The 14,840-nt window shown below is 44.8% G+C and overlaps 2 protein-coding genes across 3 annotated transcripts in view; one reads left to right on the plus strand and one right to left on the minus strand.

Moving 5' to 3' along the window:
• HOOK3 (hook microtubule tethering protein 3) overlaps positions 1 to 8,892 on the minus strand; it is a 111,134-nt gene extending 102,242 nt beyond the window's left edge. For both annotated transcript variants that reach the window (XM_044225280.1, XM_044225279.1), the window contains exons 1-2: positions 8,650 to 8,892; positions 1,005 to 1,090 (exon numbers count right to left, since the gene is read on the minus strand). In XM_044225280.1, coding sequence (XP_044081215.1) covers positions 1,005 to 1,090; positions 8,650 to 8,706 — 143 coding nt within the window. In that variant the 5' untranslated portion in view covers positions 8,707 to 8,892. The remainder of the gene's footprint in view (positions 1 to 1,004; positions 1,091 to 8,649) is intronic.
• Positions 8,893 to 9,180: 288 nt separating this feature from the next.
• RNF170 (ring finger protein 170) overlaps positions 9,181 to 14,840 on the plus strand; it is a 51,335-nt gene continuing 45,675 nt past the window's right edge. Inside the window, exon 1 of the mRNA XM_044225281.1 lies at positions 9,181 to 9,337. The gene's annotated coding sequence lies outside the window, so the exon portion shown is untranslated. The remainder of the gene's footprint in view (positions 9,338 to 14,840) is intronic.

Genomic DNA, 14,840 nt, shown 5'->3' on the forward strand with positions numbered 1-14,840 from the left:
CTTTTCAGATGGGCAACTCTATATAGCTCACCGCAAAGTGAACAAGAATTCATTTACTGTTGGTATGGATTCTTACCAAAACTTCAGGAAATCCCATCTACTCATACGCAAATCTTCCAATAACATAAGGCCTACAAGTGCTCAGTGCTTCAAAAGACAAAAGTATACCCCACGAGTCACACTGAGCCTTATGATTTCTTAAATTTACAAGTAATGTTTTATTAGAAAATTTCCTAGCTCAAGTTGGAGATAGCCATATATCAATTTTACAACCATTGCTTTTTCAAGTACTTAGAAGAATCAGGTATGTTTCATATATCCCACACATGAATGTTATTCTTTTAATCATTTGGTGACATGAGTATCTACGATGCAGGCTGAATCATGAAAAATTGATGGTATTTAACCACTTGTGACCTACAAAGGGCATTTTCATTATGATTCAGACAAAAACCAAACCTTGTGAACAAAACAAATTCCCTGCCTCTGTGTGGATCTCACATGAGTGGCGGGGGAGCATCGCAAAACAAATGAATATATGGTATATAAGATGGTGTTACATACCTCAAAGAAGAACATAAAAGGTTAAAAGGGATACAGCAGAGTATAGGGCAATGGCTGTCACTTATTTTATATGAATGGTCAGGGGAGGCTTCATAGATATAACAACATTTGAGCAAAATCCTAAGGAAAGAGAAAGCAAGCCTCTAGATTCTTCTACAATGAGAAAATATCATTAATGTGAAAATTTCTGCTAAGCTTATGCTAAAAAAATGAGAACAAATAATTCTGCTAAAACCAACTGAGTGTTTAAACAATTATGGCCCTAATTAAACTCTCAGCCAATTTATACCAAACAAGTACATGCCATCAAAATTAAAATGGACATTTATAAGCTCTTATTCTTCACGCAACACATTCATGTGAACACTTTTTTCATCCATGTTTTCAATCTAATAAATAGTCACATATAAGACTTTACAAAAACATAAAGCAATTCTTACATTTTCTGAAGAACCTGGGCCATCACAACCCCATTCGTTAAATCTTCCACAGTCTGGCATGGTGCATCCACATTAAATGTCTGGATCTAGGGAAAAAAAGGAAGGGGGTTGGGGGGGGAGATTCCCTGGTTAATTATACAGGAGATTTCTTAGGCTTCCTTTTGTGATTATCTCATCTTGAAAGTTGGAATACATTTTAAAAAGCAGTAGAGTTGGAAAATTTTTCCCTTATGGGAAATTTCCTGCAGGTTCTCATTGTCCCTTAGGTAGAAAAGAAATTGAGGTGGACACCTGGTGACACCCTAGCATCCCTTCTCCTCACAGATAACCAATCTAAGCAAGTCATGGTACTCCATCTCCTCTACCAGTGACTAACTTAGGATTCACGGGGCAAAGACAATTTGAACCAAAGGATTGGAGTGAGATGCTTAAACTTGAGTTTCTAGGAAAGAAGAGCTAATCTCCTCTTGCTGTGGTCAAGTATGTTGCCTCAACTGCCACCAGCAGTCATCTTAGGACTCCTAACAGAATATATTTTAGGATGAGGCTGATACACTCTATGACAGAGAAGAGGGATACAAAGAACTGGGTCCTTGAAAAAACTGAGCCACTGAATTAAAAAAAAAAAAAAAAAGTGAAGCCTATTTTGTGAGAAAGACGTGCTTAAGGCTGGCCAGACAGAAATTTCATTTATTCAAAACCAAAGTATCTTTATAAAGAATTCACATTCACGAAAGTTGAGGTTAGATATTCAATTTTGATTCTAAATGTACTGTGAATTAGATCTAAGTTTGCAAAAAACCAAAAAACTAACAACTAACTTTGCACTGGTCAGCATGACATGGCTGAGAAATAGAAATTATTTCCATAAGATAATACAGCTGAGCCAACAATGATTATACCCAGTAGTGCAACCAAGATTTAGAAGGAAATAAATCACTGAGAAAAGACAGATGCGGCCATGCTCTCCCAGTTTATAGATTAGCAAAATGAAAGAGTATGACAGGATGTGCAAACAGCAACACAAAGATTAGAAGTGAGTGGGATGCAGTCTAGGGATGAAAAACAGCTTAGCATGGGATGGGGGGGTGGGAATAGGAAGAGATGGAAGAGGGAAAAGAGTATAATGGTGAAAGATGGGGCATTTACTAGACAAAACCTCATAAGCCATGTTAGGACTTTATTCAAAGAGCAATGAGGTAGGTAGCAATGGCTAAGCAAAGGACTCCATGAGACTGAAGACATGAGATTTATGCTGTATAAAGATCATCCTGGCTGCAGTATGAAGAAAGGATTGGAGGGGAAGAGGCACAGAGACCTATTTTTGTAGGTTTATATTATTAACACAGAGGAGGTCAAACTAAGTAGAGACAATGGAAATACTGGGAAGAACACTCAAATCTTCTCACATTTTTATTTATTGGGTTACGTACTCAGAAGTGAAATTACTGGGGGTGCATGGGTGGCTCAGTTAATTACGCATCTGCCTTTGGCTCAGGTCATGATCCAGGAGTCCTGGGATGGAGCCCCCACATCATGCTCCCTGCTCAGTGGGGAGTCTGCTTCTCCCTCTCCCTCTGTCCCCCCATCCTGCCCCACTGGTGTGCTCATGCTCTCTCTCCCAAATAGATAAATAAAATAATTTAAAAACAAGATTCTTTAGAAGTGAAGTTACTGGGTCAAAGTGTATGCACATTTTAAGATTTTTGATAAATACAAACTGTCCTTAATTCTCATAATTGTTTTAGTCATTTTCTCACTTTGTAACAGTAGATGAGTAGCTACTTCTTTGTACTGTATCATTATCAAATCTCAAAAAAAAAAAAAAAGCTATAGACAAATGCAGTCAGTAGCTTCTTTATATTTCCTATATGGGAAAGTCTTATGAGTAGTGAGGATTACAGGGTGGAAACTAAAGGAATTATCTTAGAGATCACATAGTAAGTGGTTTTTATCTAGGTATCCATTTGGGAGAGTAATGAAAAGAAGCCATCCCCTGCCTCAACAGTAATGTGATAACAATGTAGTTTAAAATGAGATAAGCACCTGCTTTCATTTTACAGTTGATAAATTAATCTCTCACAGGTTTAAGAGGAAAAAGAGCAGTAAGAGCCACATCTCATTTATCTCTTTACCACTAATCTTAACACAATTCTGACACAGAATAAGCCCCAAATGAGCATGTTTTGAATGTAATGAACTAATTCTATCCCGGCTTTGCTCTTAATTTGCTATGTGAACCTGGATGTGCCACTTTACCTCTCTTAAGAGTTTTTTAATCTAGCAATTGGGAAAAGTATCTTATGGAGAGGTGTTTTGCTAAAGGCATAAATGAGAAAATGAATGTAAACTAGGTATTTTGAAAAGTTTAAAGCAGTGGTTCCCAAACCTGGTGCACATCAGAATCATCTGGCAAGTTGCAGAAGGCTGGGTATTGATTTTTAACATACTCATCAAATAATTCTTATGTGGTGGGACACTGGTTAGGCATTTGCAACCCTCTGATCCAAAGCAGATTAGAAAATGGTCTCTGACTAATTAAAAGGAAAAAACTCAATAAATCAGGTAATTCTTCAATAGTGTAAATAATTTAGTTCTAAAATTCTATCTCTCTCTTGGGACTTAGAAAAAATTAATATTCATTCTGATATTTAAAACATGGCTTCTAAACAATTACTTTCTCTATATTGGCTCTTAAGGTAAATAAATACTTGATCATGAAGCTACATGAGGTCCATCTGTGCTTGAAATAAAAGCAGGTGCCAAAGGAAATCTAGCTTTACGGAGTTTCCTTTTGGGATGATTAAAAAGTGTTTACTACAAACCACTGAATTGTACATCTTATTTTTTTTATTTTTTAAAGATTTTATTTATTTATTTGACAGATCCCAAGTAGGCAGAGAGGGAGGCAGAGAGAAGAGGAAGCAGGCTCCCCGCTGAGCAGAGAGTCTGATGTGGGGCTCGATCCCAGAACCCTGGGATCATGACCTGACCGAAGGCAGAGGCTTTAACCCACTGAGCCACCCAGGTGCCCTGAATTGTACATTTTAAAAGCATGTATTCTGGGGCTCCTGGGTGGCTCCGTCTGTTAAGCATCTGCCCTCAGTTCAGGTCATGATCCGGGGGTCCTGGGATCGAGTCCCCCATCGGGCACCCTACTCATCAGGGAGGCTCCCACTCACCCTGCTTGTGCACCCCTGTGCTCTGTCAAATAAAGAGAATCTTAAAAACACAATAAAGGAGGGGCACCTGGTTAAGCCTCCGCCTTTGGCTCAGGTAATGATCCCAGGGTCCTGGGATGGAGCCCCCATCGGACACTCTGCTCAATAGGGAGCCTGCTTCCCTTCCTCTCTCTCTGCCTGCCTCTCTGCCTACTTGGGATCTGTCAAATAAATAAATAAAATCTTTAAATAAATAAATGCATTTTTTAAAAATAATAAACGCATTAAAAAACACTCTAAAGGAAAAATTAAAAAGATAAGAACGAATTTTATGGTATATGAATTATATTTTAATTTTTAAAATATCTATCATCTACTAGTCTCATCAACTGAGTTTACATCTACAGGATGTGTCTGGAGATCAGCACAGTAAAATTTAAAGAGAATTACACCTAAGTGCATTAAGGTGTGAAATTCTACCTAAAAGATCATAACCTCTTTCAATTCCAAGAAGCTCTATTAACATCTCCCAACCTCCATCTCACCCTCCCCCACAAAAGCATGAGAAAAGTAATACAGGAGATCACCTGGAATTAGTATCTCCACAGCAGTTCTCAACCAGGTGTGGTTTTGCTCCCTAAGAGACATTTTTGCTTTTAACAAATAGGTGTGTGCTACTGGTATCTAGTAGGCAAAGGCCAGGGATGCTACTTTTAAATGTCCTACAATGCACAGGGCACTGCCACTGAATTCTCCAACCCCAAATGCCAATAATGCTAAAATAAAAAATCCCTGCTCTTAGAGCAGCAGTTCTCAAGGTATATGGTCCCCAGGCCACTAACAACAGCATCACCTGGAAACTTGTTAGAAATCAGAATCTGGGGCGCCTGGGTGGCTTGGTGGGTTAATGCCTTTGCCTTCGGCTTGGGTCATGATTCCAGAGTACTGGGATGGAGCCCCGCATCAGGCTCTCTGCTCAGCGGGGAACCTGCTTTCCCCCTCTCTCTAACTAAGTAATATGAAAATTTCAAGGATATGCTAATGTTGCTGGGTTTCACAGAAGAAATGTACTTAGCCTATGTGATGATTCTTTTCCCACTAAACTGGTAGCATTCCAGGTTCGTTCTGGTTTTTTAGTCTCTACACCTAGGAAAGAACAATCTTTTTACGTAAAGTTCAAGAAATTAGGCTTGACAGGTGCAACAGGCAGGGCAGATTTCTTTAACAGGTAAGAATACAATTTGACTCAGAGGGTGGGGAGAGGAGGTAGAGTGGAAATTTTCAAGCACATCCTGCTGAACTTGCTTGCTGCATAAACTCTAATTTGGAATTTAACCTTAAGGTGTTTTCCACTGGTAGAAGGATACTCTGTCTTTTCCTAACTATTCCTCTTTGAACAAAATTTTGGAACATTTGATTCTTGGGCTAGTAGGCACTCTGATACAACAACTATTTATCCAGCATTTAAGGCAATTTGATGTTCACATAAATGAATTCTGGACAACTAATACCCCTTTTTAAGTGCCTGAGTTTTCATTATTTTAACTATTTCTAGTGGAAGAATTTCTAAAGTGTACTATCTACCTCCTACCTAGTACTAAATTGCTAAGTTTAAGTGAAAATAAACTTTTGATATTCAAGATCCTAATTATGATCTTCAATAATTCAGCATGGAGGTTCTTGAATTCTGCAAGGCTGTCAGCTCAAAGAATCAATCACGTAGTACTGAGCTTTCAGTTTTTGGATCTTCTAGGTCACTGGCAGCTGCCTGTACCTTGCCAAGTGTTGCAGTTACCGCCCAATCTTCTGTGTGCACAGAACCCATGTGACCAACATGGCTGTAAGCTTATGTAGAGTAAATTAGTCCAAATGGGAGTCTTGTCTTTTCTTTTTTAAGCAGGTTCCATGCCAACTCTTGGGCCTGAACTCAGGACCTTGAGATTGAGAATCACAAGTTCTACTGACTCAGCCAGTCAAGTGTGCTAATGGGAGTCTTCTTTGGAGTGTATTGCATACTTTCCTCCCCCTTACACTTGGTTTCGGAATTGTTTTCAGCATAAACTGGCCTCCAGATATGAAGGGAATTGCTAGGCTAAATGTACACTTTTAGCTACCTCATTTTCTGCATAAACATTTATTCTTCTTTTTATAATGACAAAGGGAAGCCAGCATTTAAACTCAACTTTATTTTGAAAGATTTCAATGCACAAGGTTTTAAAATGTTTCCAAATCTTAGAATTGTACATCTTTGCAGAGACTCTGCCCCTCCAGTTTTTACTGAAAATCTCTAATCTTATTTTTTCATAAATTTTCCCTTTTGGGCCTTCCAGTGACAATTCAAAAATTCTTTTCTACAACACCATATTCCCTGGTTTTCAGGGAATCTGATAACTTAGGTTTTGTTTTCTTGACATTTACCGGATCCTAAATAGATGCTCTCATACTGTGTGTCTCCTCAAACTTCTCCAAGACTCTTCCTCTATATTTTTATTAGCATTTCTCACTCAAAAAACTGCAGTGATCACCATCTTCTTGCAGATGGCCTTCACATACACCGGTTTTCAAGACTTGTCTTTCTAGACTTTAAACCACGTAGCCCTACTTCAGATTCAGTTAGCTTCCTCATCTTTGCCCTACTGCCTTTTTCTAGCATTGAGGGAGGAACTTACTTGTACAGACTCAAAAAAGCACACCTTAAGATCCTCATCTTCTTTTTACAACCTCTGCCAAATCTATTCCTGCCACAGGATCAAAGAATGTGGGCATTCTTTTCCTTTATCTCTCCCATGCCTTGGCCATATTATGCAGCTTAACAGTTTCCCTCTTCTCTAAAATACAGTAATGAAACCCTTCTTGTCTGAAGTTGGAGCCTACTATATTTGTAAGCTATATGTTAACTATATATTTTTGCAAAAACCAAAAAACACGCTGAAATCCCAGTAATAGTGTAACGTAAAGTTACAGAACATATCAAACCCTAGTAGTGCATGTATTATTTCAGAACACATAATCTGATTCACAGAACACATTATGAAAATCTGAGTAGGGCACATGGGTGGCTCAGTCAGTTAAGCATCTGCCTTTAGCTCAGACCATGATCTCTAGGTTCTTGGGATCAAGTCCCAAGTCCAGCTCCCAACTCAGCACGGAAGTGTGCTTCTCCCTCTCCCTCTGCCCCTGCCCCTGCTACTGCGCGCGCGCTCTCTCTCTCTCAAATAAATAAATGAAATCTTAAAAGAAAGAAAAAAATCTCAGAGTATTTACACTACCTTTGTTACAACCTACCTAACGCAATGCTTCTTTAATCTTTCCATGAAGTGCCCCCACACAGGAAAGTGACACATACATTTCAGAGATCTGAAACGACTCAGATACCACTCAACAGAATTTCTTTTGACATCTGTATCTTATCTTTAACATTAACCCTAATGCTGTAGTTACCTCAATAAATATATTAGTGTCCTATTCTAGAAATGACATTTAACATTTTTAGCAGTGAGTAAAACTCCTGGAGAAAGCACTAGGTTTATCCCATGGCTCTGCGGACCCTATACATACAAACACACAAGCCAAGAACTGACACCTAGGTTTGTGAAACACAGCCTGGGTTATAGGTCCGGCTCTCGAAAAGGCTGCTAAAGACACAATAATCAGCACTAGAACGAAACATTTTTTTTCATCTTCATCCTTTTTTTCATCTTTAAAACGTGACATTTAAAATAAGTGTTCAATAATTCAAAATCAGAAGCCCACAACGTCGACCCAAAATGTCCAGTTCCATCACTGATTCCTACATAGCTTCCAGATTTGTTTTTATAGTTATCCCTTTAATAAGTATCTCCACGCGGCTGACTTTCTCATCTCTGAAGCGTATCTCGCATCTTAAATACCGTCTCTGGGTGCCCTTCCGCATTTTTCCTACCCTCCCTTCAAAGTACTTTTCTCTTTCAGGGCGCCCGGCTCATCCCGCAAGGGGCTCCCCTCTCAGTGCTCTGTGAACGCTACAACAAAGGCAAGGAACGTCGTAACCAGGGGTCCCGAGTGCCTCTACCGGCTGCGCGGGGCGCAGAGACAGCCAAGCTCCGGCGTCCCCGGCAGCGCAAGGGAAGCGCCTGCACCTCGTCAGCTGCAAACAACAACAATCCTAATCATAGTGCCGCCCGCACCCCATCATTAGCCTCCACCCGGCCGGTTTCCACTCGCAGAGCAGCCAACACCTCAAGCCCGACAAGTTTCCCTCGGACTCGGGGCCGAGTCCCCCCGCGCCCCCTGCCCAGTTCCCGGCCGCTCCCCGCCGCCCCCCGCACGGCCCGGACGCTGGGGTAGACGCGGCCCGCACCGGCGGCCCCCGGCTCCGCCCGCCCCAGGCCCCGGATGTGACGGCACCGCCGCCCTCGGCGCTCGCCCCCCGCCACAAGCGTGGGGGATCCCGGAAAGGAGGCCTGGGGGAGGGGGTCTTCCCCGACGCGCCCGTCACCACATACCCAAGTGAGAAGGCTCTCGCACAGCTCCACCCGCTCCACCGACTCCACGTTGAACATCTTCCCCAGCTGGGGCTTGGCAGCGCCTCCCCGCCTCACCAGAAACCGCTGCCGCTCGCTCTGGGGCTGCGTCCGAGGGTCGGGGCAGCTGACCTGGCCTCTGGCCCACCTTCTCCTCGGCCCCGGCCGCCGACGACCGCCCCGGCGCTGCCAGTGGCTCTCGCACCGTCACCCCCGCTGCCCCTCCTTCTCCTTTCACTCGGGACCGCGCGCCCGCCGCGCGCGCCCCCGGCCACGCCCGCAGCCTCGCGTCCCCGCCTCCGGAAAGCGCCGGCCCTGGCCAGAGCCGCGGCGGACGAGCCACTGCGCACAATCGTGCTCCAGCCGGCCCGCCTCCCCGCCGCCGCCGCCGCCGCCGCCGCGCGCGCCCCGACGCCGGCCCGCTGCGTGTCGCCGCGCGCACGCGCTCGGCCTTGGCGGCGGCGGCGGCGGTGGCGGCAGCAGCGGCGGGTCTTCCCCGCCTGGCCGCTAGCAGCTTCACGGAAGCTCGGCAGTGCGCGTGCGCCGGTGTCCGCACTCCTAATTAAAAAAGACCTAGTGGTTGCCTGGGAGGGGTGGCGGGGGCCGTGCCCGGAAGTAATCTCTAGTCTCAGTCACCGGGAATTGGCGAGGTATCCTCTGCGGTGGAGAGGTACGCGCCCCCTCCCCCTCCCAGCCGCCCGGGCCACGGCCAGCCACGCCCACCCGGATCCGGGGGCCGGCGCTCCGGCGTGGGCGGGACTGCCCCGGGGTCGCCTTCGGGCTTCGGGGCGGGGGGGAGTCACCGCCTCGGACCCCGGGGCTCCGCCTTCTTTCGGGAAGCCGGGGGGCTGAGCCCCAGAGCCGCCCGGCTCCCGCCCGGAGTTCCGGAGGCGGTGGAAGGGCCGACGTGGCGGGCGTCTCGTGGTTCCGGCCGCTGTGAGAAGAGCCGGCCGTCCCTTCCCGGGTCGCGGTGAGCGTCGACTCCCTGAAAACTTCGGCTGTTTAGTAGGGAGAGGGTATGCGCCAGTTGTGAGTCCGCGAGGACTTCGGCCGTTCTAGGGCCTGCTTCTCGTGCGGAGCTGGCAGGCGGCCTTCTCGTTGGATGGCTCGGCGGGTGGTCCGCCGCGAGCACCCACCTTTGTAGAGGCGTGGGTTTCTGCAGGGATATCAGTATATTTTTATGCGATACAACCTATGCAGAAAAGTGCATACAACGTACATGGTTAAAGAAAAATAATGATAGACACCCGGACAAAAGAACACTGCTCACCCCTCAGGAGTCCTGCCCACACCTAGCGTTCCTTCCTGAGAACAATTTCGTCCCTAGACTTGTATGATACTTTCCTGCTTTTCCTTCTAGCTCTACTGTCTGTATATGCATGCCTAAACAATAACAGTTTTACTTTGCTTGTTTTTGAACTTTTACGAATGGGATCAGTGTGTTTTGTGGCTTTGAATTTATAGTAAATTTGTATATATAGGTAATTTTTATTGCTGCCTAGTATTCCATTGTATGATTATAACAGCGTAACCGTTCTGTCAATGGACGTTTTGTTGTCCCAGTTTGGGGGTACTAAAAAGAATGCTGTAAGCATTCTTCTACCTGGATCCTAGTGCAAATCTGTAAGGGGTTTCTTTAGGATACATGCCTTGGAGTCCTAGGAGAATCATTGAGTCCTAGGGGTATACATAACTTTATCAGGTAATGCCAAAATTATTTGGAATGCAACAAACATAACTTCCTAGAGCACGTCTTTGGTTTGCAAGTTCTGGAGCCCCCCTTTTCCCATTAGGAGTAGGTTTTTGAACATTCATAATCAGGGTGAGTTTTTAATGATGCCTTACAGAGTCCCCGTTAACAATTCACATGTGATGAATTTATTTTGTAAATGTAAGAAAAATCTTACCTAGACTCTTCTCAATGGTCTTAAAAAAAAAAAAAAAGTATTCTTCCTTCCACCATCGGCAGGGAAATCTTTAGAAATGATAAATGTGTCCTACCGGCCTTGTTTCCTCTGTTGGTGCCTCTGGATCTCGGTCAAACCAGAGTTCCTACATTCCATGCTAGGTCGTTTCTGTAGAATTCCTAGCACTTAAATGACCTTTACCCTTGTTGGGCACATAAAATCAGTAAGTATATGTTACATTGACCTAAGCCTGACTCACCTGCAACTTGTCTTTGGAAGTGAAGAACACGATGCTAACCTTTTCTGGAGGGACTGGTATAGTGAACACCTTCACTCCAGCTGCTTAGGTTTCAAGACTTTGACACAAATGACCTAAGCCTCCTTTTTTCAGTCTTTACTGCTCACCCACAATACATTTATGAGGATACTGCAGTGTTCTTGAGATTTCATTTATGGTTCCAAATACCCTCAATATTAAAAGCTTCTTGGATGTAATTATCTATGGAAGTGATGTGATTATCATGTTTCTACATGAACTTGGGTAAAAAGACTGAGTTTCTTCTTTGGAAGTTAACGAAATTTCCTATATTTCCCTTATTCTTAATTATTTTTTTCTGAAAGTTTTGGAAAAGACCAAGAAGAGAGGTGAGTGCAACTTGTTTTAGCTGTCTCCTTAGTCTGGTTAGTTGGAGACTAGTTCTCATCTATTATAGCTGTGTGTCAGACTTAATTATTTTTATAGCTGCTTATCAGATTTAAATAAACACTGTAGTGTCCTGCGTGGCAATGCTTCCAAATTTATGGAGTATTCCCGGGGAGTACATATTTATAGCTTTGATTAAAGAGAATTTGAGGAGCGCCTGGGTGGTTCAGTGGGTTAAGCCTCTGCCTTCGACCCAGGTCAGGACCTCAGGATCCTGGAACAGAGCCCCACTTCCGGCTTTCTGCTTGGTGGGGAGCCTGCCCCCCCCCAACCGCCTGCTGCTCTGCCTACTTGTCATCCCTCTCACTCTGTCAAATAAATAAAACCTTAAAATTTTTGAATTTGAGATGCAACATAGTGCAGCTATGGGGAAGGCATGACTAAGTTTTATAATGGTTCTTGACAGTTGTTAATGATAGTAATCAAGGGTACCTAGCTAGCTCATATGGTTGGGTATGTGTCTCTTGATCTTGGGATTGTGAAGTTTGAGGTCCATATTGGGTGTAGAGATTACTTTAAAAATAAAATCTATAAAAAATTAGTAATCAAAATACTACAGCTTGAATTTACTGAGAGCCTATATGATGAGCCCAGCAATATGCTAAATACCTTCATTATCTTGTTATTAAAGTCCATAAAACAAAAAAAACAAGTGGGCATTTGGGGGGCACCTGGCTGGCTCAGTAGGTAGGGCATGCGACTCTTGATCTCAGTGTTGCCAGTTCAGGCCCATGATGGGCATGGAGATTACATAAAAGTGGGCATTTGGTGTGGTTAAAATTAATTTTATATATTTTACATATGAAGAAGCTGAGATGCAAACTTTACGTAAGTACATAGTTGTCTGACTCCAGAGCTTACGCTTTTCTGCCGTTAAGCTATTCCTCAGTAAGACTTAACTAGTTAATCAGTAGCAGACCAGGGGTGCCTGGGTGGCTCAGTCTTCAAGCACCTGCCTTTCGCTCAGGTTATGATCCCAGGGTCCTGGAATCCACCCCCACATCAGGCTCCCTGCTTGGCGGGAATCCTGCTTCTCTCTCACTCCCCCAGCTTGTATTCTCTCTGTCAAAGAAGTAAATAAAATCTTAAAAAATAAATAGCAAACCAAAGCTAGAAACCAGTTCTCTTCAGGCTTCTATCAATTATATCACACAGTTTCCAAGACCTATGGTGTTTTTTTCTGTGAATCTCAAATGGTAAAAATGAAGTCCTGGTAACTCTTATTTTCTTGTTTGTAATGGAGGAAGGAACTTAAGAAACCTCAAGCCCAGTTTTGCAGACAATGAAAGGTCTTTAGAGATTAAGTGGGAACACAGTTGTTAGTAGAACTGGAACTAAAATCTGGACTGTTAATGTCCAGGCAGGCTTGAGTTGAGGACCTGTGCTTTAGGGCAAAATCAGCCTCACAGTTCTGGTCTAGACAAGATCTAACCTTGTAAAGCATGAGTTGGAAAACTGAAGTTCAGATCAAAAAGACTGACTTTTCAAGATTGAGGTATTATGTAATCTCCTCAAGTAGAAAATTTTCTTTTTATCGTTTATGCTCTGTGTAAAGTTTTTTTCCGGCGAGATAAACACAACACCAGGCAAAGTGGGTGCAAGACTTATTAAAAACGCTCTCCAGCGAAGTTTCAGGGCTCAGGAGAAGGGGAGCCGAGAAAGTTGCACCGGGAGGAGGTGGGCACCCTCGGGCGAGGTTCCGCGACTCTGGAAAGCAGAGTGGCGGAAGTCGAGCCCAAGGCAGGGAGGAGGGGGCTTTTAAGGGGTCTTGGAGGAAGCTCAGTGGTCTTTTGGAAGTTTCCCTTATTTGGATATCTCGCCTGCTCGTCGGGATCCCATTGGTCCACAGGAGCCCGGGGCGGGGGTCTCAGATTCCTGCTTGGGCCTTTGTTCTCCTGTCCGAGCTCAGGTTCTGTGGCGGGAACTTTTCGCCATCTTTAGTAGCCTTTCCTGCCAGCCCAACATTCCGACCTTTTGCTTAATATAATGGTGTCAGGGGCGTCGACTGGGTTCTGGCTACTTCCTGCTGACAGGGGGCGTCGTTATAGGGGTAGTCAGAAGTGGGCAGGCGAGAGTAGGGCTGGAGGAGGAGTTGACAGATACTTGGGCAAGTTCTTGTAGGCGACCCTGCAAGTACCGGAAAAGACAGGGAGCAACTGAGATTAGAAGGAGGATTATGCATACAGGTCCCGCCAGAGGGAGCAGCCAGGTTACCCAGTTGTAGGGGTCCAGGCCCCAGGAGGACGTGTCTCGCTGCCGTGCTTGGATCCAATTCCTGAGTTCTTTGATCTTGGAAGTAACTATACCTGATTGGTTAACAAAGTAACAACATTCTTCATTTAAGAATAGGCCGGTCCCCCCTTTTTCGGCGGTCAGAAGGTCTAAGGCCTGTCGGTTCTGTAGAGCTAAGGCTGCCAGGCTGGTGATTTGCGTCTGTAGGGCTGTGAGGAAGTCAGCAACCTGTTCCGTGTCATCATTCAGGGCTTGGGAGAGTTCGTCAAGAAAGTCTATGGAAGTTCCTATACCCGCTGTTCCAGTTGCCACCCCTGTGGCTACTCCTGCCATTATGAATGGGAGGAAGGCAGCCCTTCCTGCACGGTGTTGGGAGAATAGGATGGATAGCAACTGGGATTCAGAGTAGATGGTGGTAGAAGGAGATAGGAGAAGGAATATACAGCCCAGGGAGTCATTAGTGGTCAGGCAGCGATAGGTTCCCTGAGGGCACGAGAGAAATATTCCCGAGGGAGTACAGTACAGGAGGGAGGAGTTATTGATATGGCAGCTGCTGTGGTAAGGGGGGAGGACACATTAGTAATAGGTATGTTTCCCCCATGCAGCCAATATGGACCGTATTATTTGTGGCCCTGAAGTTGGGAAGTGGCCAGTCAATAGGGAGGGGTATCCCTACAATGTAGAGTGAGGTAAGGTAGATAGGATAAAAGAGGCGGGGAAATGGCCGGAAGGCTATGATTTATAAGAAAGGGCTGGCCGTGTAGTAATTCAAATGGCCTTAAGCCCGAAGGCCCGCGGGGCGTAGCCAGGAGTCTGGTGAGAGCCCTAGGCAGAAGTGTAGGCCAGGAAAGATGGGTTTCTAGGGTAGGTTTGGTGAGTTGGGCTTTGAGCAGCCTGTTGGCCTTTTCTACCTTACCGATGACTGTGGGTGGTATGGGATGTGAAGTTTCCAGGTTATGTTGAGGCTCTCAGCTACCTGTTGGGTTACACTGGAGATGAAGGCGGGTCCGTTGTCCAACTGGAGAGTTCGGGGCAATCCGAACCTCGGGATGATGTGCTCGATGAGTATTGTAGCCACCAGGTCCGCTGTTTCCTGAGCCGGGGGGTATGCCTCGATCCAGCCTGTGAATGTATCAACCAACATTAATAGGTAGCGAAAGGTTTTATGGTGAGGCATGTGAGTGAAGTCCAGTTGCCAGTCTTCCCCCGGCTGATGGCCTCGGAGCTGATGGTTAGGCCCTGGTCTGCGGATTCACGGAGGAACAGGTTTTGCAAGCCCTGTGGACAACTTTAATTACCTTAGATAAGGAAGGATGATAGAACAATGGCTG

Source organism: Neovison vison, chromosome 11 (assembly GCF_020171115.1).
Source record: "Neovison vison isolate M4711 chromosome 11, ASM_NN_V1, whole genome shotgun sequence".
Lineage (NCBI taxonomy): Eukaryota > Metazoa > Chordata > Mammalia > Carnivora > Mustelidae > Neogale > Neogale vison.